At 42.1% G+C, this 25,145-nt stretch overlaps 1 protein-coding gene across 1 annotated transcript in view; it reads left to right on the top strand.

Moving 5' to 3' along the window:
- ASPH (aspartate beta-hydroxylase) overlaps nt 1–25,145 on the top strand; it is a gene marked incomplete at its 5' end in the record, with an annotated part of 181,780 nt that overhangs the window by 152,443 nt on the left and 4,192 nt on the right. The window contains 3 exons of the mRNA XM_023508263.1: nt 8,888–9,023; nt 15,173–15,264; nt 15,729–15,862. Coding sequence (XP_023364031.1) covers nt 8,888–9,023; nt 15,173–15,264; nt 15,729–15,862 — 362 coding nt within the window. The remainder of the gene's footprint in view (nt 1–8,887; nt 9,024–15,172; nt 15,265–15,728; nt 15,863–25,145) is intronic.

Genomic DNA, 25,145 nt, shown 5'->3' with positions numbered 1-25,145 from the left:
GTTCTGTGTATTCTAGGAGAAAAGATAAATAGCAAAAAAAAGAATTATTAATAATATATAGAGGCTTGGCGCCTGTGGCTCAAGTGGCTAAGGTGCCAGCCACATACACCTAAGGTGGCGGGTTTGAATCCAGCCCAGGCCCACCAAACAACAACGACGGCTGCAACCAAAATATAGCTGGGTGTTGTGGCAGGCACCTGTAGTCCCAGCTACTTGGGAGGCTGAGGCAGGAGACTCGCTCAAGCCCAGGAGTTGGAGGTTGCTGTGAGCTATGATGCCATGGCACTCTTCCCGGGGGACAGCTTGAGGCTCTGTCTCAAAAAATAAATAAATAATATATAGAAAATATGAAAGAAGAAGATTAAACAAAACTAAATACATGCATTTAAAAGCCTCCTGTGTGAAGGCTGGGCACAGTGGCTCACAGCTATAATCCTAGCACTCTCAGAGGCTGAGGTAGGTGATCACCAGACCTCATGAGTTCGAGACCAGCCTGAGCCAGAGTGACACCCCATCTCTAATACCCTGGCGTTGGGGCAGGCACCTGTAATCCCAGCTACTCAGGAAGCTGAGTCAAGGGGATCACTTGAGCCAAAGAGTTTGATGTTGTTGTGAGCTGTGATGCCAAGACACTCTACTGAAGTTAACAAAGTCAGATTCTGTCTAAAAAAAAAAACCTTCTATGTGAAACCTCACTTATGTGATCATAAAAGAATAAAAATGGTACAAACTTAAAATAAAAAATGGTAAGGAGACAACAATAGAAGAACACGTCAGCATGATTTTTAAAAATGGAAAACAGAAGTACCTGATTTGGCAGATCTCAGAATGCAGAAACCAAAGTAATCACAGAGGGATTTCCAAGGAAGGCATTTAATGCAAAGAAGCAGCACGGCCTGAAGTGGCCCGTCTGCATTGACATTTCCGGGGCCCCAGGAACAATGCTGGCTTGACAGTGGACCCACCGTTGAAGCTGTCAGACATTAGCCTTGCCCTGTTATGCAGATACCCGGTCACTGTCTTCAACTTTATAGGACCAGTAGCTAAGGATGACCGAACATTAAGGAGACCCTTCAGCAGGAAAGATGAGCAAAACAAAAAGAGTCCTGTAGCTCAGAAGAAACAGGAAATGCGGGAACAAAAGCAAACTGCAAATGAGACTGAATATACTCAGAATAAGAGAAGAGAGTGTCCCTGCAAAACAAGGACAGGAGCCTAGGAAAGGGAAGAGGAAAGGCCCAAGAAGAACTCTTAGAAATTTAAAATGTGATGTGCATAAATGCAAATTTCATGGTGGGATTAGAAGCAAAGTCAAGGAAGGAAAAACAAAAGACAAAGATGGAAAATAGAAAAGGTAAAAAAAAAAAAATAGCGGCTCACTTTAACATATCCAACAGAAAAACAAAAGGAGTTCCAGAGAGAATGGGGGAAAAATAGAGAAGGAATTATTATATAATACCAGAGATGGTCCAGAATTTGAAAATGCGAGTTTCCATATTGAAGGGCACTGTTCGGGGTCTAGCCCTTACACCACAGCATGTTGTCACGAATTTTCAGGAAACCGGAAAGAGGAGATCTCAGATTCTTCATCATTATCATCATAGCTGTGCTTGTATATGACACAGGCATTTTCAATGCACTTGGTCCTCTCAGAGACTCTTGAGGGAAGTTTTATGAATGAGAAGCTTAGGGCACGGAGTTAAATAACCTGCCCTCAAATTGCACTGCTATTAAGTGGCAGAGTCAGGTTTCCAAAACATGCAGGCTGGCTCCAGATTTTACACCCCTAACTTCTATACCATACTGAATCTTACTGGGTCGTCGGGGGGGTTGGGGGGGTGGAGGAGTAGTCAGGGAGCAGGAGAATCTAAAAGACATCAGATTTCCTAATAGCAACATTGGAAGTTACAATATAATGATGCAATGCTTTCAAAATTATAAAAAGACATCAGTCTTGGCAATAGTTTTTGGATATAACACCAAAAGCCTAGGCAAGAAAAGTGAAACTGAACAAGTGGGACTATATCAAATGAAAAAGCTTCTGCACATCAAAGGAAACAATCAACAAAATCAAGGACAACCTACAAAGTGGTGGAAAATATTTGCAGACCATATATTGGACAGGTAAAGAACTCATCCGATACCAAAATAAAATAATCCAATTTAAAAATTGACCAAGGAATAGACAGTTTTCCAAAGAAGATGCATAAATAGCCAATGAGTATATGAAAAGATGCTAAACATCATTTATCATCTGAGAAGCATAAATCCTCACACCCTTAGGATGGCTTTTATGACAAAGATGAGAGAAGCACTGGTGAGGATGTGGAGCAAAGGGAACTCTAGCACAGTGGGAGTGGGAATGTAAATTGGCACATCCATATTTGAAAACACTGTGGAGGTTCCTCAAAAATTTAAAAATAGAATTACCATATAAACCAGCGATCTCACTTCTGGGTATATATCCAAGGAAAATGAAATCAGTATTTCGATATTCGTACCCCCGTGTTCATTGCAACATTATTTACCCTCAACAACCCACATCTCCATCAGCAGATGAATGGATTTAAAAATTACAGTGCTATAGCACAGGAAGATACCACTTAGCCTTTAAAAAGCAGGATATCCTGAATTTGTGACACTGTGGATATACCTGAAAGTCACTATGTTAAGTAAAATAAGCCAGACACAAAAAGTCAAAAACTGGATGATCTCAGGTGTAGGTAGAATCTGAAAAATGTTAAACTCATACCAGCAGAGAGAAGAAGCACCAGGTGCTTGCGGGAGGCTGGGACCGGGGAAATGGGGAAGTGTTGATCAAAGTGTCCAGACTTCTAAGTTATAAGATGAACAAGTTATAGGGCTCTAGCATACAGCATGGGTGGGGAGGATGCATTAATCTGAGTGTGACAGTCATCACACACTGCACATAGGCATAAATCACATGTACCTTCAATGTGTTCTTTGTCAACTAAATACTTAAAAATAAAATAGTAATCACATTACGGGTAGATAACAAGAAAAATTATGAAAAAATTAGTTACTACCTAAATAACTATAGATGTCAAACCTTCAATCAGGAATAACTTCTGATGTTTTTAGAAATTCAGAATCCAATAATTAGGGAGCCCAATACCAGACAAAAGCCAAGGGAAGTCCACGATGACCTTTGACCCACAAGCTCAGACAGCACAGTCCCGATGACAGTCTGGCAGATGGCTGCTGGAGGATTACCTTCAGAAAAAGAGAAAAGGAAAGTTAATGATTATGTGATGTTTTTGGCAAAGGGTGGTATCAAAAGACTTCATAGCACACTCATTGAAGAAGTTTTAAGTACGTTAAAAAATTAAACCAACCAAAAGGGGGCAGAATTAAAAAAAACTGCATGGCAAACAAAGCGTAATCATTACAACTCAAGTAAAGTGTGAATGATACCTCATTGTCATAATATTATAAAACCTGAATGTGAATTTACCCAGATGGATGAATGATTTGTGAAATGAAGTGTATTGCAAGGATGGAGAAGGGAGAGACGCTGACATCAAATTTAAATCATTAACCTTGCCTAACAGATAAGAGATAATGTCTAAATTAACAAATCAAGAATAGCCATATAAACATGCTATTTAAATATAAATAGGTAAATAATAGGAGAAATATTTAAAAGAATTAGCTAGGGGTTGGACTCAGGATTGGGAAAGAGATGGGGGAGACACTGCTATTTTCATGAGAACTACATTCAGTAATATATGACTGCTAAAAAAATGTACTTTTAATTGAATAAAAGTATAAGTAAGGACAATAGCTAAATAACAAGGAGTTTAGCATTAGCTTACTTTTAAAAGGAAAGACTTTCTGTAGGAAGTCAATTTTAAGAGAAGATTAAAATAGGACTTAATCTAATTTGATGTTGTAGAGAAGTGAAGCATCCACGCTGGGTGAGCAGGCTGTCTGGGGAGGCGAGGAGACTGAGGAGGGAGGCAGGATTCAGGCCAGCTGAGGCCGGCTGTGGGATTCATGAGGCGTGGAACTGGGAAGTCTGCATACAGATGCCTGGAGCCCTAAATATAGCTGAGGTTAACTCACAAGGCAAATGCTGATGATGGGTTTATGAAGCCATGTGGCCCTGGAGAAGAATCAAGTCTCAGTTTTCCAAAGTCTCTTTTATGACAAGAAAAAATGAGAATGAGAAGATATCAATTGTCTTCTGGGCGACCAACTGAAATACTGAAAGGTGTGAGCAGTGCCACTCAGAGAGGAGACCAGAGCAGAGATCTTCAGGCCAGGCTTACTGAAAGGGGAGAGTGACTGGCCTGGGCAGTGCAAAGTTGGCCTCTGTGGAATGGGGGCAGTTAGGGACCCTTTTTATGTGGGATGGTAGAGGGTGAGCAAATTTTGTGCTTGCCCTGAAGGTTAGGGATTCAGGGGTGCTAACTAGCTCCCTTGTGTCTTTGTCTTAGAGGAGGGGAGGAGGGCAAAGGGTTTACAAGTGGCTGTACTAGCCCCCCCCCCAACAAATACCAATGCTATTAGTTTCTCCTTTCAGTTTTATAAAAATAGATGAATTTAGGGATAAGAAAGTAATATTTCAAAGAAGACCTTTAAAAATGCTTGATTTAAAAATGCAAAGTATTGCTTGATCTTCATGACCCTTCAAGCTTCTGTTGGAATTTCCTTAAAAATGAACCTTTTTGCTTTCACAGAAAACTGAATGAAATTAGAGAAAATTTATATCCTCTCTCACAAACACATGCACATGTACACGTACACACACATACACATAACTGCCGTGGTATGAATGTTTGTGTCTCCCTAAAGCTCATGTTCAAACCTGGCCCCCAGGTGATGGTGTTAAGAAGTAGGACCTTGGGGGGTGATGAGGTCGTGAGGACAAAGCTCTGGTGAGTGGGACTCGTGTCCTTCATAAGGACACCTGGAGAACTTCTGCTCTTTCTGCCATGTGAGGACACAGAAGCCTGCTGTGCCTGAACCAGGAAGCAGGCCCTCTCGAGACACACACACACACACTGTGGGTAATTTAGTTTGATCTTTAATTTCCTGTAATCATGTGAATTTTATAAAATGTGATTACTTGGTTTGTGCTTAAAAACAACATACTTGGGTTCTATCCCAGATTTCTCTCTCCATAAAATCCCCTGTTATGACTTTCCAATGTTGGAAAGCTCTCTACAATACAGTCATTACTTTGGTCAAAAAAATGTTTACATTGAACACATAGAAGATTTTGTTTATTGTTATGTTTGTGTTTTTCTTTATGTCACCAGATTTAACTGGTGGGATCTTTTGGTCCACCCAGTTCCCCTCTCTGCATGGTGCTCAGCAGGGACACGAGGCTCCCCAAGCACCTTGCTGGTGCTGGATCCTGACCGGTGCCCACACTGATGGGTGCCCAGTAAGTCACTGTGCATGGGAGGCTGTGGGACCCCACAGTTGCTCTCATGCTCCAGAGAGGAGCAGGACCCTGTAGTCCAGCACAGCCTGGGGCCCTGTGCCTCCTCCCTCGGGGGCCTCCGTGGAGAGCAGAGCAGGCTCTGGCACGAGCTGTACTGGACTAGACAGTGGGACCCTAAGGTCATTGATACTCCAAGTGCCATTTTCTCATCGACAAAGTGAAAAAATTTTGCCTAGAAAAATAGTATATTTCCTTCCAGTTGTTAAATTCTATGACAATGTATTGAACTCAAAAGAGAAAATAATAAGTGGCTGTTTTTAATGAAAATAAACTGAAATCTATGCAGGTTTGCTTAGTATCAAGCACGCCTGGTGGTGTTTTAGCACAGGTGTTTGGAGACCCTTCTTGCCCCAACCTGCTCCTTTGGAGGGTGAGTGTCATCTGTCAGTGTCACCTGGCACTTGTGTGCCACATATTACAAAAGAAAATAACAAAGTTTTTTCTTTTTTAAAAATAAGCTCCTTACTACTCATGGAAAAGTACCTTGGCAACACTCCCAGGGAGCTGGAGGTGAAGGGGCAGGAATGACAACATTTCACATATAAAAAAGACAGCCTATTCTTAAGTAAAAAAAAAAAAAAAAAAAATTAAATTGTATTGAGTGATGCAGTCACTTTAATATTTTCCCACAGGGCTTTGTGCCCTATTTTAGTAACAAAAGATCAGCTGTAACCAACCATGCCCCTAAATCAGTTTGCAAAAGAAATAAAAGAAACTTCTGAAATACCAGCAGGCAAGAGAGGAACAACGTGCCCTTATAAGGCACCAGTAACTTCATTTGAAAAGTAATTTCATGTATTAGAGAGGTAGTTCTCTCCTCCTCTGTGTGACAGTTTAACAAGAATCTAACAGATTTATGTATCTAGCAACATGAGCAAGTTGCAATAACCACAGTGAACCCCAGCAAATTAGATGCATTTGAGAAGATGTGAATGTACCACAAATCCTGGGCCGCATTGTTTGACTTTTCCATGATCTTAGGATTTTTTTGACCAAAAAAAAGAAAAATTGTATTCTCTCAGTGTGGGGACCTATCAAAGTGAGGGCTTTTAAGTATCTCTTTACTGAAATGCAATCTTTGACTTGCTACTTAACTAGCTTCCTACTTGGGATGAAAATGAAAACTAGCGGGTAAACTGAGCACTAAATGTGGGTTACTGACCAGCACCGTTACTGGATGAAGAGGGTCCAGCTGCCTGTCACTGTCCAGACAACATGCGGAGACGGAGATGAAGTCCACCAAACTTTATTGTCAGAGGGCCAGCAGTTTCGGAGAACAGTGAGAGCAGCCTCTTAGATCTGTTCTGCCTCAGTTACAATTCTAATAATTTTTATAACGGGAATACCAGGAAACAAACCGAGAAAACTTTAACTTTATCTGACAGAAAACAAAGTAGTCTTCACCCTAACAATGCAAAATGTTTAAACAACCGAAAGGTAATTTTCACTTTAACAAAATAGCTAAGAGAATCATCAAAGAAAACATCATTATCATCAAAGTAGCCTTTACTCTACCAATCACCACACCTGTTGTCTGTATGTGACTACTTCTCAAAGTCTCCTGACACACACGTCCTCACAATCATGGTGAAACCTTAGCTAGATGATCCTGGAAGGTGCCTGGGGAAGGCTGAGCAGACGACGTCAGCTGTTCTGCTTCAGCTGAGCTTCTCAGCCTCCATCCTGCCGGCTCCTTTTCTGGCTTCGGCACCACCCCAAGCTGGGTATAGCAGGGACAGGGACAGGTGTTGACACACATTCATGAGTGGATGTTGCTGAAAGAGGATTAGAACATCAGTATTTAATCGAAGTTTCTCTCTTGCCCTGGAATGTTTTAATAACCCTGTTTTCACACCGTGTAAAGGTGTTCCCTTGGTTGGCTGGGTGTGCCACTGTGTTGCCCAAAAATCTCAGAGTGTCCGTCTTTGTCGGAGCCTTCTGTCTGTGCAGACTTGGTGACTCCTTGTTTTTCTGCACTGACTCGTGACTTCATAAAGCAGGGCTTGCTAAAACACCTTACACATTATCTCATGCTTTGCTCTACCCAGTCATCGGCATTTCACTGGACTAACTCAGAAGATGGAGAACCACCTTTTACAAGGCAACTCAGTCTATTTTTGAAGAGAGCTAATTGTTTTCAACATTTGCATCCACATCTTTTTCTTGGCTTTTGATGTATTAGGTCTAGTCCCATGCTCCTGAATCACTTAAAATACAGGTTGAATATCCTTTATCCAAAATCCTTGGGACCAGAAGTGCTTCAGATTTCATTTTTTTTCAGATGTTGGGATACTTGCCGTATTCATACCAGTTGAACATCCCTTCTGAATATCCGAAATCCAAGATGCTGCAGTGAGCATTGTCTTTGGGCATCATGTTGGTGCTCAAAAGATTTCAGATATCTTGGAACATTTTAAATTTTGAATTTTTAGATTAGGAACACTCAACCTTCATACCTGACCCCTGATTCTTGTTGAAATCAGCTAGTATGTTACTTCCTGTGCATGAATCCAGATCCTCACTTATTCCATGCACTGCTCACATAACACAGAAATGATTCAAATTATTAACATTGCAAAATCCTACTTTATCTGTACAACTTTGTCTCTTCCTCTGGTGGGAAAGCTGTTTTTGTTCTTTTCTCTGAGTGGCTGTTCATCTCAGTTTGCTGCTCACACTCACCCTGCCCTGCTTCCTCACCACCTGCTGCTCCCACCCCTAGTCAGCAGCTCAGTGAAGATCCTCCACGGGGTCTACAGTGACTGCCCCACCCCTACCCACTCCTAGGCTCTGTTGGTCTTAAGCCCACTTTCTGGCAGGAGCTAAGACTCCCTCACATAGCAACAGTCAAATAACTATTTTTGTGTGGCTGAGTTCTAAACATAGCACATTTGTTTTGCTGTTAATTTTATAACGTATCAAATGTTCCAATGGATCCTTTTCTGACATCTTTGAAAGTTTAGTATTTACCATATTGACTGGCAGCTTTATAAGAAATTCTGTTAAAAGGGGAAGTGAAATCTGGATCTGTGTTCAGTGTGGATACGGGAGCGTCTCAGGGACCTTATTATGGTGTACTGAGGTGGTAGGATCCACAGGGTCAATACACTTGTCAAGTTATGGTTTTAAAAAGTGTTTAGATAAAATACCAAACAAGTTGTGGAGGGGGTTACTCTATGGGGTTTCTAGGAATTATTGAAATTTTTATGCTGCAAAAATATTTGATTCTGAAAAATGAGTTCTTTTATCTACCTATAACAAGAGGTCCCCAAGAAATTTGAAATATAAGAAATCTAGACAGGAGCAAAATTTCATTACTTTACTAAACAAACCATTTAAAAAAGTCTGAGAGTCATTCTAAAGTGTTCTACCAGGCACATTTTCAGTCTAGTAAAGCCAGAATCTTCCCTCTAGTCTTTAGAACGACACTGGAAGTTAATCCGAGATGAAGGCCTTGCAGTGATGGATAAAGCCAAAGGTCTCTTCCTGCCTGAGGATGAAAACCTGAGGGAGAAGGGAGACTGGAGCCAGTTTACACTGTGGCAGCAAGGTGAGCTCCTGACTTCTAGGTGGTTAGAGAACCATCTAGAAGTGATCTGATAGGAAGTAGGCACTGGTGAAAGTCTCCTGATGAAATGTCTCAGAGCTGGGATTCCCAAACTTAAAGGACAGAGCCCAGAAAACCTAGATTTTTGAAATCCATTCATTGTTTTTGAAAACTACCTCTGAGCCCTATTTGTGTGTGTGTGTGTGTTTATAGTGTATTTGGAGAAATGTTTATAAGTAGTATTTTGATTTTCTTGGTCTTTCTTGTTGACTGACATGTCACTGAAGTAGCCCTACTGTGGTAGGCATAACTGGAAGTTCCACCACATGTTGTCAATGGCTTAGGTAGGAGCATCTGTAAACCTCATTTGCTCCTGTAACATGGAGACAATACTGAGATGTCAAAACAACATCACCATGGAGAAGAGCTGTTAGAAATGGTAACATCCCACAGTGACACGTCAGTAGTAACTGCCATTTGAGCTTTTAAGGAATAAGAAGTGGTTCATATTCAACTTCGTATTTCTAGAGCTTAACCCAGGTCCAGACACAGAGACAGGGCTCCAGTGTGTCTGTTTTCAGTGAATTAATACAGTAGACCCTCCATTGTTGACCACCTCCCTAAGTTGACTGAATTTTCATAGACTAGACATGTACCACATGTACTCAATGGAAGTTCCTTGTATTGACAACAGATAAGAAAACGTTGTAGGAGGAAAAAATGAAAAAAATAGCATATAAAGGAGCTCTGATATGTCTGTCAGTGGACTTCTCAGTGGAAACTTTATAGACCAGGGGAGGGTGGCATGACATATTCAAAGTGCTGAAGAAAGAAAAAAACCTAACCCTCAAGTATGATATCCTGCAAAAAAAATGAAGGAGAAATAGACTTTCCCAGGGAAACAAAAGCTGAAGGATGTCATCAACACCAGGTCACCCTACAAGAAATGCTAAAAGTAGTTCTTCAGTCGAAAAAAAGGGCATTAATGGACAATAAAAAGATCCCCTGAAGCTCAACAACTCATTGCTAACGATAACTACACAAATACTATTAACTGTGTATACAAACCACTTGTATCTGGCATAGGAAGTCAAAAAGACAGACATCAAAAATAACTATAACCATGTTTTGAGATATAGTATAAAAAGATATGGATGGAAACAATAAAAAAGTTAAAATGCTGGGAGGATGGCATTAAAGGTTAGAATTTCTATTAGATTTCTCTTGTTTGTTTGTAAGCAGAGTTGTCGTATGTCTAAAATAATTGGTTATAAAATGTTTTTGTACGTCTCATGGTAACCTCAAATCAAAAAACCTGTAACAGAAATACAAAAAGTAAAAAGCAAGAAATCAAAAGATACTACTGGAGAAAATCTTTTTTGTAGAGTTAATAGCAGAGATTTATTAAGAGCATCTACAAGCAGATGAGCTGCCACCAAAACTGGAAAAGGGCAGCCTTAGAAAATCATTCTCAGCAAAGTAAGAGAGGAAGGAAGGAAGAGAGGACCACAGAACAACCAGAAATCGAATAATAACATGGCGGTAGTAAGTCCTTACCTGTCAATAACAAGAATGAATGTGAATGGACTAAACTCTCCAATCAAAAGACACAGAATGGCTGAATGGATAAAAACAAGAGCCAACCATATGTTGTCTGTAAAAGACACACTTCATTTATAAAGACACACATAGGCTGAAAATAAAGGGATGGAAAAAGATATCCATGCAAAGTAGTTGTAGTGATACTTGTGTCATATAAAATAGATTTCAAGACAAAAACTATAAAAAAGAGTCAAAGAAGGTCATTACATAATGATAAGGGGTCAATTCAGCAAAAGGGTATAACAGGGTATATGCGAAGGCAATGCTGGAGCACCCAGGTATATAAAGCAAATACTATCAGAGCTAAAGAGAGAGATAGAACTCAATATAATAAAATCTGGTGACCTCAACACTCCACTTTCAGCATAGGACAGTTCCTCCAGACAGAAAATCAACAAATAAATTGGTCTTCGTCTGTACTACAAACCAAACGGACCTAATAGCTATTTATAGAATGTTTTGTGCAACAGATGCAGAATTCACGTTCTTCTCAGTTCATGCATCATTCTCAAGGGTAGACCATATGTTAGGCCACAAAACAAGAGTTACAGAATTCAAAAAATGGAAATCGTACCAAGTATTTTCTTTGACCACAATGGAATAAAGCTAGAAATCTATAACAAGAGGAACACTGGAAAATGTACAAACACATAGAAATTAAAGCATGTGCTCCTGAATGACCAGGAGGTCAGGGAAGAGATTAAGAAGGAAATTTAAAAAGATGCCTTGAAACAAATGAAATTGAAAACACAACATATCAAAACCTATAAGAAACAGCAAAATACTCAATAAGAGAAAATCTTACAGCAATAAGTGCCTATATTAAAAAAGTTGAAAAGCTTCAAATAAACAGCCTAATGATGCATCTCAACGAACTAGTAAATCAAGAGCAAAACCAACCCAAAATTAGTAGATGGAAGGAAACAATAAAGATCACTACTAGTTATTTACCCCAAAGAAAAAAAGACATTTTATAAAAAAGGTGCCTTCACTCAAATGTTTATAGCAGCACAATTCACAATTACAAAAATGTAGAAACAACCCAAGTGCCCATCAACCCATGAAAGGATCAATAAACTATGGTACACTGTGGTAACACAGAATATCATTCAGCCATAAAAAGATGGTAATCTAGTATCTTTTCTGACAACCTGGATGAAATTGGAGACCATTCTCCTAAGTGAAATACCAAAAACTAGAAGAACAAACACCACATGTACTCAACACTAAATTGGAGCTAGTTGTTCAATACTCACATGCTCGTATGGAAGCAAAAGTCAGCGGAATTCAAGTAGGTGAGAGAAGGGAGAAGGGGTTGGTAAACTCACACCTCATGGGTACGTTGCACACCTGCTGGGTGTGGGGCACACTTAAAACTTTGACTTAAAATATTCAAAAGCAAACTAACCAGAGCAAATGTACCTCCATCATATGCTGAAATAAAAAATAAAGATCAGAGCAGAAATAGATGAAATTAAAACAAGAAAAAAACCAAAAGGTAAATAAAATTTAAAAAATGGTGTTTTAAAAAGAAAAACAAAATTGGCACACCTTTAGGCAGATTAAGAAAAAAAAGACCCAAATAAATTCAGGGATTAAAAGGGAGACATACAACTGACTGTGTAAAAATCCAAAGGATCATTGTGACTATCAGCAGCGACATGCCAGTTAACTGGGAAATCTGGATGAACTAGGTAAATTCTTAGACACATGCGTTCTACCAAAATTGAACCCGGAAGAACCCCAAAATCGGAATAAATCAATAACAAATAAGAAGAAAGAAGTCACAAGACAATGTCTCCCAACAAAGAAAAGCCCTGGGATCAAGAAGAATTAATCCTAATCCTACTTAAACTATTCAAAAAAATCAAAAAGGAGAGAATACCTCCAAACTCATTCTGTGAGGCCTATGTCACCCTGATACAAAAATCAGATGAAGTACAACAAAAAAAGAAAACTATAGGCTGATATTTCTGATAAACTTAGATGAAAAAATCCTCAAGAAAATACAAACTGAATTCAACAACACATTAAAAAAATTAATCATGATCAAGTGAGATTCATTGCAGGGATGTTATCATGACTCAATATACACAGATCCATCATTGTGATACATCATATCACCAGAACCAAGGACAAAAACCATATCATTGCTTAAATTGGTGCTGAAAAAGCATTCAAAGAAATTTAACATCCCTTCATGTTAAACTCAATCAAAAAAGACATCATGTTCCAATTAAAAATAGTGTCTTTGTAACTCTTTAATATAGTCCTACGAAATGCATTTTTAGGTTAGAAATATAAGCTATTTTCTTTGGGGATATATTAGTTTCCTGTGTCTACTGTAACAAATTATCACAAAAGTTGTAGCTTAAAAAATAAGCACATTTATTATCTTGCAGTTCTGGACATCAGAAGTATACAAGTGGTCTACTGGTTCTAAAATAAACATAGGTAAAAAGCTGTAATTCTTCCAGAAGCTCCAGCCTCCATAGGCTGCCTGCATTCCTTGGCTTGTAGCCTCCTTCCATCTTTTGCCAGCAGTGACCAGTTGGGTCTTTCTCATTCTGTGTCACTTGAACACTTTTCTGTCTCCCTCTCCCACGTTCAAGGATGCTGTGATCATGTTGGACCCATCCGTTTAATCCTGGATAATCTTCTTATTTTAAGTCAGCTGATAAGAAATCTCAATGCCATCTGCAACCTCAGTACCCCCTTTCATGAAAGCTAACTTATGGACATGTACCTGGGATTAGCATATGTGAACATCTTTGAGAGAGGGTCGTTATTCTGCCTGACATCACAGCAGAGGGTGGGGTGGAACTAGTACAGTTGACCCTTGAACTATATAGGTTTGAACTGTGCAGGTCCACTTATATGTGCATTTTTTTAAAATAAATGTACTGGGAATTTTTGTGGAGATTTCTTACAATTGAAAAAACTGGATGGTGCCTGTGGCTCAAAGGAATAGGGCACTGGCCCCATATGCCAGAGTTGGTGGGTTCAAACCCAGCCCCATCCAAAAACTGAAAAAAGAAAAAACTTACAGATGAATCTTATAGCATAGAATATCAAAGAAGAAAAAGATATGAATGCATAAAATAGATACTAGTCTATTTTATTATTTGCTACCATAAAATATACAAAAATCTATTATAAAAAGTTAAAATCTACCAAAACTTACACACATAAATGGAGACTATATATGGAGACATTTTATGGGGCAAGTTAGAGTCCTTGGACTTCCTTGGTTGTGGCTCCCGCAGAAGGCCCCATGTTGTCCTTGTACAGCCATAACCGTGCAAGAGGATGTCATGTTCACATGACTACTATGTTTAACTCCTGTTTGGCATTCTACCACTATTGTCCCCTGGACATTTAAGTGTACAGGCCTTTCCCCTTGTGTGGATGTCCCATCCCTGCTCAGGGGCTGCTGTGGCATCAGCCTCCCACGCAACACATTTGCAGTCAAAAGAAATGTAAGCAAGGGTAAAGATGCAGTGTTAAATCATAACTGCATAAAATTAACTGTAGCACATGCTGCCCTACATCATAATCTCACAGCCACCTGCTGTCAGAGCTCCAGTATTACAGTATCCACGTAAAACTGTCCGTGACACTCATTATCTCTGTGTGAACAGTTTGCCTATCCTGTAAATTGTGCATCGCAGTCAAGAGTGATCTCTTACGGCTCTTGCATATTTCTCTCTGTGTTCAGTGCAGTACCTTACATTTCTAATAACAACGTGGGAACCATGTGAAGTGCCACTAGTGATGCTAGAAGTGCTCACAAGAAGCAAAGCAAAGTCCTGGCATTGCAGGAAGCTGAATGGTCCATGCCGCAGACAGAGGGTCTGCAGCCGCAGCTGCCCCCTCTCAGACAGATGGCCCACCTTGTAAACAGATGACATAAACGTATAGTATCAATAAATATAGCACAGTACTGTGAATGTATTTCCTCTTCTTTACGATTTTCCAGACAACATTTTCTTTTTTCTAGCTTTCTTTATTGTAAGAAAGACAATAAAAGACAAAATATGTGTTTATCAGCTGTTTCTGTTATCATCAGTCTGTTTTCCGGTCAATAGTAGGCTATTAGTAGGTCAGTTTGGGGAAAGTCAAAAGTTGTACATGGGGGGCGGTGCCTGTGGCTCAGAGGAGTAGGTCGCCGGCCCCATATGCCAGAGATGGAGGGTTCAAACCCAGCCCCGGCCAAAAACCACACACACACACACAAAAAAAGTTGTACGTGGATCTCTGACTGAGCATGGGTGGGCACCCCTAACACGCATGTTGTTCAGAGGTCAGCTGTATTTGAAATGTGCTCTGTCCACTAGACATCATTTGTCAAATAATGCAAAATTGAGTGCAGAGTTCGGATCCTTGCCTGCCAGTCACTGTGGGAGCAAAACACTGGGTGTTCTGTGTTCACTCCCCGTCTCGTTCCCACAGTGAGGATGACTGTGTAGATTGTGTGCGGTCCAGATGGGATGAGGTAAGGCTTTAATGTGATTTGATTCTAACAGTTATTTTCTCATTTATTCTTCCAGGAAGAAAAAATGAAAATGCCTGTAAAGGAGCTCCTAAAACCTGTAATCTACTAGAAAAGTTCCCCGAGACCACAGGATGCCGCCGAGGACAGGTACCCGAGTGTTATGGGGCTGGGGAGAGCACAGCCGGTCGCTAGGGCAGGTGCCCGGAGCGTTATGGGGCTGGGGAGAGCACAGCCCGTCGCTAGGGCAGGTGCCCGGAGCGTTATAGGGCTGGGGAGAGCACAGCCCGTCGCTAGGGCAGGCTGGCCTTTGCAGAGAAATGGTCGTTTCCTTCGGCAGGATGAATGTGTCTTCTCTCCTTTCCTTTTTAATGAAACATCACTTACGTGGATGATGTCTGAATTGAGAGTGGAAAATGTTCAGTGTTTATCACTTCGTGGAAAATACGTGTTTATTTTTAGTTCCTTCACAAAGAAGTAAGATGTGAATGTAAAGTCTGAGTCTCACAAAGGCTCTAATCCACGCTGACAGTCGTTTTGTACTGACATTTTAATTTGGTGGCTCCTCTGCGTTTTGGTACATGCCTGAACAGAGTGTTGTCTTTTCTACACAGATCAAATACTCCATCATGCATCCTGGAACCCACGTGTGGCCTCACACAGGGCCAACAAACTGCAGGCTCCGGATGCACCTGGGCTTGGTGATTCCCAAGGAAGGATGCAAGATCCGATGTGCCAATGAGACCAAGTGGGTGTCTTCCATCCCCTCTCTTAGCCACCACTCTGAGCACAGGTGCTCATTACCTCAGAGCTGTGTTCAGTTGGATTATTTCTCTTCCTCTGTAGCTGAAGTAGGCTGGAGCAGGATGATATTAATCCACTCTCTTTAGTCTCTATTCCTTCTTTGTGCTTCATCTGGAGATTCTGCCCAGTTCTAGGGCCACCCTCCTTCATTCTCCCCAGAGCCCTTATCCGTCTAAGGAGCCTTCTTGCTCCTCTCTGTAGGCAGACAGATTTGCATTCCTGGTCAGACAATGTGTATTCAGCCCCACACTGTTAGGCTTTGTGCTTGTCGCTTTAAAATTTGCATTACTTATAAATATAAGAAGTACCTCTCTCTGACAAAAACACCCCATGACATTGATGTGTTTTGCTATGGAAGAGACAGCATGGTGGGATAGAAGCTGCCTGCCTCTTTCAAATTCCAGCTCTGCCACCTAATCCTGTATAACCTTGGCCGGTTACTTAATCCCTTTGAGCCTCAGCCTCCTTGCTTAGGAAATTGGCAGTGATAATATCTACTTTGCAGGGTTGTTGTATGGATTAAGCAGTATAATGCCTACAGGCTACTTAATCCTTCTTCTGGCTTCAGCAGGATTGTAGTGAATGTCAGATCTCCTGTCCTGCCCCAGTCTTGTTACAACAGGTCTGTTCATGATCATGTGGACCCTCGCTCTGGCTTCTGTACCTATAATGCTGATACCCCCTCCTGCAATTCCTGTCTTGTCACTCAGCCAAGATAGACCTGTTCCTAAGACCCAATTTAGGTTCAGAGAAATGGAACTTGTCTTCTGACTTCCTAGAGTGTGTATACTACATCACCTCGATAATCCTATCTCTGTTGCTTTTTATTCCTTAAAATCTGTTAGCCTTGGCTCCACAGTATGTACGCTCCTAGAGATCAGAAACCAAACTGTTGTCTTACACATTTCTCAGGGTCCTTAGTAGGGGTCTGAGTGGAGGGTGAGAGTTTGGGGGTCTATGGAGTTGTCCATCTGGGTATTTACAGACACCCGCCCTGGGGACACCTGGTGCTGGGGGGGATTCAGCGCTGATTCAGATGTGGCCTTTCCGCTGCCAGGTGTGGCTAGTCAGGAAAACGGTACAAAGCAGAATGGCATGTGAGTCATCAGAGGGGCACAGGTGAAACGACTCCAGATGGAGCAGTGAGGAGGGACCTCGTCTGCAGTGGAGGTTTGGGAATCTTGACGGTGGCAGTTTTTAAAGACCGAAAGGATGGGGACATTGAAAATTGGAGAAGTACATTTCAAAAGAGCATCTGTTAGGACACAGAGGCCAAAATTCACATCAACACAGAGCAGGGTCCATAAAGCGTAAGGTGGGACGGTAAATGAGTATCTTAGAAGCTGAATCATAGGAAGGTCAAAATACCAAACTGATGGGATTAGACCTTTGTTAGGTAGTTACTGTGGAAGCCACGGGTGCATGCTGTGGGGGAAATGGGCAGAACAATGAACAGGCTGACAGAGTAGCCCACCAAAAAGGTCGGAAGAGCTGGAGTTGGGATGCTGGAAAGGAATGCAGAGGAAAGAGCGGAGGCAGGAGCGCTGCAAAGACCGAGTCAGGCGAACCTCGGGTGTGTAGCACAAGGGGAGGGAGTCGGAGGGGATCCTCCATTTTAGTCTTAGTCATCAGGAGGGTGTGATGCTTTAACAAATCTTGAGAATTGGGGAGGCATGGGGCAAGTTCAAGGAAAGGAAAGTGAGTCATTTCTTGTGAATATTTTGTTTAGTTGCTGTTGGGCACAGTGGTAGGTAACTAGGTATGCAGCTAGAAATAGAGGTCTGGCCCTGGGGGAGAAGTCAGGTGCAGAGATAGAGCCTTGAGAGGCAGGCTTACCAGGAGAGGAAGCTTGAGAGACAACTGAGAAATAAAAGTTCAGTCCTTGGAAACTTCTACATTCAGAAAGTGAAGGAGAAAGGGGAACCAAGGAGACAGGGCAGGAAAGGGCAGAGTTGGGTAGACCAGGAGGAGGAGTCAGAGATGGCTGGACAGGTGGAATTTTTCTTGTGAGAAATGAATCTTCTCAAACCACTGGGGACTCAGTTTGGGTCTGCAGAGTCTCTCTGTCCAAGTGAGAAGGGGCACGGACGTGGTGAGAAGCCCAGGGAGCTAAGATAGGCTGCGGGAGCCTGCCCGAGGGCACCGAGATGAATCAGGCCACCTGCTGGGAGATGGGCCTGTGAGGCAGGGCAGGTGCTGAAGAGCTCCAGCCCCCTCCCTGAGCACCACTGAGGGTTTTCAGACTTAATGTGCGTCTGCTCACTCACTTGCTCTCTCCCCCAGCTTCCCCAGCTTCTGCCTTCCTTTCTTACCGTCTGCCATCTATTCTGCTTGTTGATCCTTGGAGCAAAATCACTAGATAAAAATCCACTGAGGCACAGGTCAGGAGAGAGAAGGGTGTGGTAATGATCTTAGACTTCAGTGGCCTGAGTCAGAAAGAGAAAGTCCAGGTGGGAAGAATGGGTATGGCAGCCAGGAAGGGGAGCAGGAGGATGGTGCTGGGGGATTAGGAAGTTGGAGAGGACTCAGAGTGCATGCTGGGTATGGGGCACACACCTCCCAGCTGCTCTGGAGGCTGAGGCAGGATGATCATTTGAGCCCAGAAGCTCAGTGATCTACACTGTAGTGTGCCGCGCATGTGGTGACAAACAGCTACTGCCCTGGGGCCTGGGCTGCAACCATAACGAAGCCCAGCTTCAAACAGCAAACTCAGCAAAATGCAGGGTGACCCTGGAGACCTCCCCACGAGCACATCTGTAGGCACGTTTCCTACCCAGACCTCCAGCAAGTGCTGGTGAGCACGCGTGACAGAGAAACAACTGCCACACCCCTGGTTTAAACCATGAAGTTCACCATCCTCAGGTGTTGCAGGGAAGGGCTAAGAGCCCCAGCCCGGCAGCTTGCTCAGAGGGGATCTCACATAAGAACATTAACTTGGCAGCCCTCAGTCGCTGCTGCGCTGAAGTACAACCTACTTCGTGCGACAGTAAGGAGCTGCTGATAACCAGAATTTGCAGATGGTGTATTTTGCAAATTCGCAGTGACTATTAATAAGCGCTCGCCACCTGCCTGCGGTTACTGGGCCAGGTTACTGCTCCCCATCCTCTCAGCCCTGAAGAGCCGGGGGTCCCACGACGGGGGTCCGTCCTCATCATGGGCACCGTCAGTGGTCTGCTGTGTATCTGTGCTACTTTTCCTGCTATGACACCGTGTGTTCTCACCTGTGTCATGCCTGCCTCAAGGGCGGTCGAGTGGGGCTGAGTACTTCATTACTAAAATGGAGGTAAGGGTCAGTGAAATTTAAGTGCTGTGTGACGCTCGTGATGAAAATAGCTAGATGTCTGAATAGGAGACACTCAGCTTACAGACTGAGGACAGAGAGAGTGTAATATGAAATCTGGAAGTTCCGTGCCGTGATTATATAAGTACTATTAGCATGGAGCACGGAAAGAAACCAGGAAGTCAGGTTTCCTTGTGCTATGCAATAGGAGGCAATTTTTCAGGCCTCTCAACTTCCAAAAGAGTGGGTTACCCACAGCAATTTGTGCATTGTAGTTCTCAGGTCTTCAGAATCAGATTGCTGTTTCCTCAGAGCTATGAGGTTTCTGCCTGTGTGTGTGCTGTTTAAATATTCCATCCCTGGGACACGGCACGTGGTCTCATGAGGAGAGCACCCAGGTATGGAGTCTGTATCACTATAAATAAATGATCATCTCAAATTAATAAATGTCTTTTGGTTATAAAACTCATATGTGCCCCTTGCATGCAATTTGCAGAACACAGAGAAGCACAATTTTAAAAGTATTATTTTTGATCCCAATCCCCAGCGACAGTGCCCACATGCTTCTCGTGCCTTTACTTGTATATCCGTGATAAAGATGGCGACAGTGATGGTGTATATGGTCCCAATACAGCTGTGCCAAACCCAGTTCTAAGCACTTTAGGTACATCACTCATTAATCCTCACAACAATCCTACGTGATTAGAATTATTAAAATCCCTATTTTACCGTTGAAGAGATTGAAGTGTAAAGATGGTGAGTAGGTTGCTGTTTGCTGTTTGTATTAGCGTGGTCGGGGTGACGTAACAAATTGCCACGAACTGAGGGACTTAAAACAACAGAAAATTACCCTCTCACAGTTCTGGTGGCCAAAGTCTGAAATCAGGGTGCTGGCGGGCTGGCCCATGCTGGAGGCTCTCAGGGAAGATCTGTTCCCCAGTCCTGCCTTCTGGGGGCCGCTGGAGATCTTTGCTGTTCCTTTCACTCCAATCTCTGCCTCTCTGTTCAGTCACTTTCTCCCTGCGGTGCTTTCTCTTTTAAAAGGACACTTATCACTGGATTTGGGGCTTGTCCTAATCCAGCATGATCTCATCTCAAAACCCTTAATTACATCCACAAAGGCCCTTTTTCCAAGGCAAGAACATTCACAGGTTCCCAGTTTTCTGAAGGAAGCGGTGGGTTCCACCCACTGCAATATTAGAACCAGGCTTTGGTTCCAGGTATTCCGGCTTGGAAGTCTGTGCTCCTAGATGCAACCATTAGCCTTGCTTGGGCTTTTTGGATTTTGTTATTGTTTATAAAATGGGGTCATGCTACACTTGTGAAGTAATCACTCTGAATGCTGACTCTCCTTTCCAGACCACTTGATAGCAAGCAGAGAAAGCAGCTGAGAAACCTCCAGGTCTGGGCCTTTCATCTGTGTCACACCAGGCAGGCCATGCTTTGTGGTTTGTAAGATGCTCTCAGTAGCAATGTTGATCTAGAACCAAATGAACTTGAGTCTGTGGGTAAACACGCCCCTGGCAAGTGGGACTCAGTTACCTTTGTGGAGTGGCTCAGTTGTTTGAACTTTGGATGATTCCAGACAGAAAAATAATTCTTCCAACTCTCGAACGGAGCCTTCCAAAGTATGCTGGTACTGTGCAAAGAATATGAACAGTGACCTTGAACCTCTCTGCAGACTCATGACACACTGGCCTTAGTGTCTCTTAGCAGCAGACTGAAGAAATGAACTGAACATCGCTTAATCCCTCCCTATACTGCCATAGAAATAATGGCCTTTCTCCACATACCTCAAGTATTTTATAAAATTATTTTCATTAATCTCTTGAGGATCCAATTAGGAATACTGTGTGAAAGTCATGCAAAATATTAACAATGAGCGAGAGACTTAATTTTTTTAATCTTCCATGAATTGTTCATAGACCATATTCATTTTGTTTTGTTTTGTTTTCATGAGGTGTCCAAGAAGATAAAGTAAGTCTTAAAACTTTTGAATCACATTTTGGAAGCTATGATGAATTACTGAAATATCCAAATAGTTTCATTTTTGCCCCTTTTTCTTGTTTTGCTTTGCTACTTTCCCTGAAACCATAGATCTTCTGCTCTGCAAGATTAACCCATCTTCGATCTATTATGATGTGACCTTATCCACAGGTCACCACTGAAGCCTACTCATCTGGGACTAGGGAACAAAGGGCGTTTTGAAACTAGATGGAGTGTTTCCTGGAGGTTTTTTTGTTACTGAATAGTAACATTGTGTCCTCATCTTTCATGTGATCAACTTGGAGAATTAAACACATCAGTAAAGCATCCTGGCCCCTGCCCTGTCTGATACTGGGTGTGGTGACGGCTCTTCCTACACACAGACACACAAACTGTGCACACACATTTCTACACCTTGGTGGGGAATGGCGATTGCCACAGTAAAAATAGATTGTGTTCCAAACCTTGGTTTGTTGAATGGATTGTTGGGAAGTTGGGATCCATTTTTCTTTGACAATAGTAAACACCATGGAGGTTCCAGGTTGTCCTGCAGAAGCCTTTTAATTAATAATTTTACTATCAGGGCTCTAGAACTGGTGACTGTAATTATGTTTCTATGGGAAAAATGCCTTCTGAGTTTTTCCTTCATTATGTATCTTCATAAAAGCAGATGAAGAACAAGAACACTGAAGTTATATGACCTGGGTTCAAATTCTGGCTTTCCCTCTTGCTAAGTACTTTAGAGGTACTAAGCAATGTTAGACAGTTTGCATCACTAAGCCTCAGTTTCCTCATCTGTAAAATGGAAAGACTAAAAGTATATCTTTGTGTGGTTCTGAGTACTAAATTAATCCATGTGAATTCACTGTATTTGCAAAGCGCTATATGGAAAGCACATTCAGTATATGAGAGCTTTTGTTGTCCGCCTGTCTAATTGTTGCAGAAGTGGAATGCCTGTCCTTTGTGTTCCGGGGAGTGAGACCGAGCACTCTCTCAGCATTGGAAGTAGTTCTTACCACCTAGAGGGTAGGGGCTTTAAGGAGTTGGGAAGGTGAAATAGGAACTTGAAGATGTGTGGGGCAAGAGCTGGTAAAGTATGGCGCAGATGGGGAGTGTGATTTGACAGGCCTGGGGCTGAGAGAGACACTGGGGAGGGGAGGTGGGATGAGCGTGCAGGTGATTGCCGCTCCCCCATCCCCATTCCCCTCCTCCCGGAATTAGAGATATTAGTTGCAGGGGGGAATCCCAACTCTATAGACCTGTGAGTTTTTTTCTCCTTCTTCACTTTCTTTTTCTTCCTTCTTTAGCAACCTAACCTATGTTACAGACCCCTCTACTACTGGTGACCCAGGGCCAAGAGCAGGTGTCGATAATGCAGGTTTACATTTTACTTATAACATATGTCTTGCCAGGATTTCCAGTGGAGTCAGAATTGAGGAATTTCCATATGAATGAATGGAACTGTGTTAAGTGTCCTTATTCCTGAGCTCTCTGACCCTTCCCTGTGTTCCACTTAGATACACACAGAATGTCCACTCCTGAGCATAGCATCTGAAGACACTAGGAATGTCCCCAGGACCATGATCTTGAGCCAGAGTGTTGGGTGGTAATGACACAGGCCTAGTGGCCTTCTGCTTCTGCCACTGAATCACAGCGTCACTGCATACATCTAAACACGTTTCTATGTGATTCCTTTGCGTGAAAATGACAACCATGTCTTTTACCTACCTCAGAAAATTTTAGCAAAGATAGCTGAGATAACAACTGTTAACTTTTTAGGTGAAAAGCTCTGTAAGCACCTAGTATCATTACTTAGCCTTATTAATATTGATGGTGCTTCTGTGACAAAATTACAGTTATTAATTATGTGCTGCCACCATCATATCATTATCGTTAATTATAAGAATTTGATAATTGAGAGATTATATAATATTGCTTTACCTTGTGACCAGATATTCTTGTATCTTTTGGCAACCAAGAAAAGTCTTTCTTTGTTTAGTGGTAACAAATTCTAAGGAAAGCCCAGGTCGCTGTGGGGAATGGAGTCCTGGAAGGGCCCCTCTGACTGTCTTTGGTCCAGAGAAGTGTTTCCATGTCACAGTTTGAATATAACTTGCTTATATTTGGTGGTGCTTTCCACAAAGCAATTGGCCTGAAAACTGCTTTTTTGCATTCTAATGAAAGTGTTTGGTTTTGATTCAGAGGAGATTAAAGACCTTGGGCATCTTTGTGGCCTGTCTCTTTCTATGGTTAAAATGTGCCTCCTTTCCCAGGCAGGTAGAGACCTCCAGTGTGATCCCAGAGTCACTGCGGTCTGGACATGTCTTGGCCAAGGATTGAGTTCTCCTTCCCCCTTTAGAACAATGGTGAACAGACTGTTAGTCATTCTATCCCTGATAACTAATTAAAAGTATTTTAAATATACAGAAGGAATCTTCATTAAAGAACCGACATTAAGTAGCTGAGTATCTTTGCTATTTTCTGAGAAATGTATGAAAGAAATGGAAGGGCAAATGTAAGTCCAACAGAAAGACACTTGCGCATAGAGTTTTAAGATACTTATAAAGACAGCTGCACTTGACAACCCCTAGGAATACCTCCCGGAGGTCTTTTTTAAGGAATTGATTAATTGATGGTTTACACTAATCCGTGTTTTACTTAAAACAACCATAAACCTGTGGTTCTCAAGTTCTACACTCATGTTCCCTGAGTGACCAGTGTGTTCCAATGACAGTAACTTTCCCCAATTCACAGGGAATTTAAGTTAATGACTGAATGCTTGAGGCTTTTCTCCCATAAAATATTCCTGAGTATTTGGCTTTGTTACATCTGAATCTAGTGAAAAATGTCATTTTGTACAGCCTAGAATTTTCTGTTTAGCTATTTTAATTACTTCCAGTATTTTTAGTCTTTTCTAGATTCTCTGCCACGTGAACAACTTTGAGAATCGCTGGTCATTGCTGTACTAAGTGTTTTTCACAGGATCCCTAAAGATGTTTAGCATCTCAACTGAAACTTGGAAGTTTTTGGTTTTCTCAAATGAAGGCAGATTTCATAAAGAAGGATGCTAAAGTAATTTTTGATGACAAACCACTTCCCAGCATGTCACCTCTGTCTTTTGTCTTTTCCCTGTTTTCTCTGTATTTTCCTTCTTTCTCTGTTTTATAATCTCTGTCATTAATTGAATATCCACTATGTGCCAACGATATGCTAAACCTCACGTCAGCGATGCTGATGAGGAGACCAACTGTGCTAAGTAGCTCATTCCAGGCCCCGTTAGTATTAAACCCCAGAGACCTGAGGCCGCCCTTCAAAGACCGTGACTTCTCCACTGCGCCAGCCTGCTTTACTCCCCCTGTCCCTGCACCTTGTGCCCCCTCGGCCTTTCCCTTTTTAACTGTGGTAAAATACATCTACATCAGGACATACAATTTACCATCTCATCTGTTTTTGAGTGTTCTGTGTAGTGGCATTAAGGACACTCACATTGTACAGACCCCCTTTCATCTGGTAAAACTCAAACTCTGTCAAACAATAGCTCCCTGTTCCCCTTCTCCCTGCAGCCCCTGGCAACCTGCCTACTTTCTGTCTCTATGAATTTGAGATCTCTCTATAGACCTCAAATGACTGAAATCATATAGCGCTTGTCTGTTTGTCTGGCTTTTTTCACTTAGTGTAATACCCTAAGGTTGTAGCATGTGTCAGAATTGCCTTCTTTTTTAAGGCTAAATAATATTCCGTTGTGTGTACCTGCCACATTTTGTTCATCCAGCTAGTGATGTGCGCTTGGGTTTCTGCCCCCTTGTGGCTGCTGTGAGCAGTGCTGCTGTGCACGTGGCTATCCTGCCTTTTCCTTCTGAAAGCACCTTCCCTTCCTCCATCTTCCACCTATATTGTAGGCTTGTCTGTGGCCCCTGTTGACTGACATTGCTTAATCCCTTTGACAGCTCTAAGACCTAGA

Source organism: Otolemur garnettii, unplaced genomic scaffold (assembly GCF_000181295.1).
Source record: "Otolemur garnettii isolate 467f Iridium unplaced genomic scaffold, OtoGar3 scaffold00234, whole genome shotgun sequence".
In the NCBI taxonomy this organism is placed as follows: Eukaryota; Metazoa; Chordata; class Mammalia; order Primates; family Galagidae; genus Otolemur; species Otolemur garnettii.
The sequence above is the reverse complement of the archived record's forward strand: the minus strand, read 5'-3'. Positions and strand labels throughout refer to the sequence as shown.